Here is a 2648-nt window from a genome sequence, read left to right as displayed (position 1 = left end):
TCTCTCTCTATATATATATATATATATATATATATATATATTATATGCGCTATTTATTCACAATTCAGTGATTCACAAAGTAATACCTATTCAGGGCAACAAATGCATAATATAAAGCTCGACTATTATCGTATTGAAAAGCTTAAAGCATTTATAGCTTTCAACAATTAGGATTTAATTTTTTTTCTAACTAACATTCAGTTCAAGTTTAAAGATTCTTGTAAACTAAAATACATTGCGTAGGATTTTGACGGTAACTAAGATTTTGTTCTTTTATGTTAGTTGTTACTATTTCTATTTTATAAGTATTTTCTTATTGATTAAATCGAAAATCGAACCGTTAAGGACCAAAAATCGATAAATCGAAACCGATAAGAAAATATCTTATTGGTTGGTTATTGGTTTTACATATTTAAAAACAAAAAATCGATAAACCGAATCAATAACACATAAAACCGAACCGAACCGATCGATGCACACCTCCCAGTAGTAATGTAAGTTCGTTTTCAGGGGCATACACCACAAACAGAAACTCCTCAGATAAACAAATAGAAACCCATCAGAAACATACACTAGTTCAAAAGGGAATCGAAATATGATTGCTGAGGCCAGGTAAACAAACTCATTATCAACGAAAAATGACGACATTAAAAGATTACTCTAAACAGAGGCCGATTTTTCAAAAATGATCAAACCTTGATTTGCCACTGGAAAGAGGGCAATGAAGTTTTGGCAAGTTGACATCTCAACCCGAAGAAGCTAAAGGAAAAAAATGAGCAATACCCGCCGAAGTCTGAAATGCTGAACATACACGAACATGCAATTACCACAAAATAAAACTGAAACTTGAAACGGAGAAAGAAAATGTAAATAAGAAAATCATATGATCCCAAATGGGATAATTTCAGCTGAGTAATCAGTTAAAAATTTTGCAATGGAGGAGGTAGGGGCCATTACTTTAGGCAAAATGTGGAAAAAATAAAACAACTAACAAGTCAACTAATGTTTACTACCAAATCAGGACATATTTTCTACATGATTTTTTTCGGTAGAAATAATAGTATAATATATATAACAAAAGTCTACACGAGAGTTTGTCGTGGCTGTGCCACAATATTACAACAGGTGGCTGATACAGTAAAAAGAGTATGAACTCCTAATACTAGTATACGTAGAACAGCAGTTAGTAGAAAGGCTGACTGTGGACAGGAAATCATACGATGGACATTGCTCCAATTCGATCCATACAGAATTTCAGATAGCTGATGTGCAGTGTCCCAAAAAATTCCCAAACAAGTGTCAGCAGTCCCAGAAGTAGCCAAGTTGACAAAGCCAGTCTGCAAGTTGGTTGTGCTCTCTGTAGGCATGCCCTATAATAGTAGGGCTATTCAACGGCTGGAGAAGGTACCTGCAGTCATCAACAACAGACGAACAATGAATATTAGAGTTACTTAGGAATTTGAACAACCTCACTGCATATATGTTTATATACAGAGGTCGAAGATTATGCTCCAATGCAAGTGTAAGACCTGTGAGAAGTGCATACAAATCAGTACTAAAAGCATCTCAATGTGCAATTGAGCCCTCAAAAAACTAAAATCCAAGTACCTTCATGGTTCCCAAAAACTCTAAGGTTGCATGATTGACAGACCATTCCATCAGTATTTGACATATGGCAAGGCTGTCTAGGATGATTCCAATTGACATAAAGATGTACCCTTTTGTGCCTTTGGAGAGCTTAGGTTTGTTTTATAAATAAAGGTAACCCGTTTAACCTCGAAGATTAATTTATTGTGAGCCTTCCATATCATCCAGAGACAGTAAGGAAAATAGTTGAGGGGATTGAGTCATAATAGATCATAGGAGTGCGGTAAAAAAACTGTTTTAAGCCATGCAGAATGAGAGGCAGCATCTAAAGGTGTGATGACAATTTGTTTCGTTGAGAGAGTTCCATAGTGGTATAATATATGGACAGTTTTAAAAAAAAAAAAAAAAAGAGATACAGTTTCCTCTTGAGAGGAATGACAAATTTTGCACTCATTAGAGGAGGCTATGGTAAGGTGAAGGAGATAGCTAGCAGTAGGTAACCTACCATGATTAAGGATCCACAAGAAATGTTTTATTTTAGGGGGCAGTTTGAGACTCCAAAGCAAAGCGAAGGAAATCTGTGTATTAGAAGGACTTCATCAGATGATTGTACAAGAAGGAACAAGATAGATTAGAGAGGAAAAAAGAAAAGACGGCAAATGTAGCAAGTCTTTACTGAGAAGGAGCCATTTGAGGTTAGGCCTCAGATCAAACGATCATGCGTAACGGAGAATTGGGGTAGATGCACTGCTCGTATATTTTTGGAGAAGAGCATCTGGTAGATTAAAGAAGAGAGTAAAGAAATCCCAAAGATTATTGGCACGAAACACAGCTATTGTAGTTGATAGATCCAAGCTTCCAAAGAAGTCCAATTTGGCATATTTCCATCTATGTTGAATGGTTTTCCAAGCCATTAGAGTTGTTAGAGATAAATAGTTAGAACGTGACAGAGCAGCCCAGAGTTGGTGTTGTGAGTTGAAGAATTGCCAAGCAGTCGCAGCAAGCAAAGCACGATTTTTAAATTTAAGGTCTTGTATCCTAAGACCCCCCCCCCCCCCCCC

The 2648-nt window shown here is 36.3% G+C and overlaps 1 protein-coding gene across 1 annotated transcript in view; it reads right to left on the bottom strand.

Annotated features, from left to right (window-relative positions):
• Window positions 1-970: 970 nt before the first annotated feature.
• LOC107863811 (GDP-fucose transporter 1) overlaps window positions 971-2648 on the bottom strand; it is an 11199-nt gene continuing 9521 nt past the window's right edge. Inside the window, exon 2 of the mRNA XM_016709963.2 lies at window positions 971-1408. Within this exon, the coding sequence (XP_016565449.1) occupies window positions 1389-1408 (20 nt within the window). The 3' untranslated portion in view covers window positions 971-1388. The remainder of the gene's footprint in view (window positions 1409-2648) is intronic.

The sequence above is a fragment of the Capsicum annuum genome, chromosome 3 (genome assembly GCF_002878395.1).
Source record: "Capsicum annuum cultivar UCD-10X-F1 chromosome 3, UCD10Xv1.1, whole genome shotgun sequence".
NCBI lineage: Eukaryota > Viridiplantae > Streptophyta > Magnoliopsida > Solanales > Solanaceae > Capsicum > Capsicum annuum.
The sequence above is the reverse complement of the archived record's forward strand: the minus strand, read 5'-3'. Positions and strand labels throughout refer to the sequence as shown.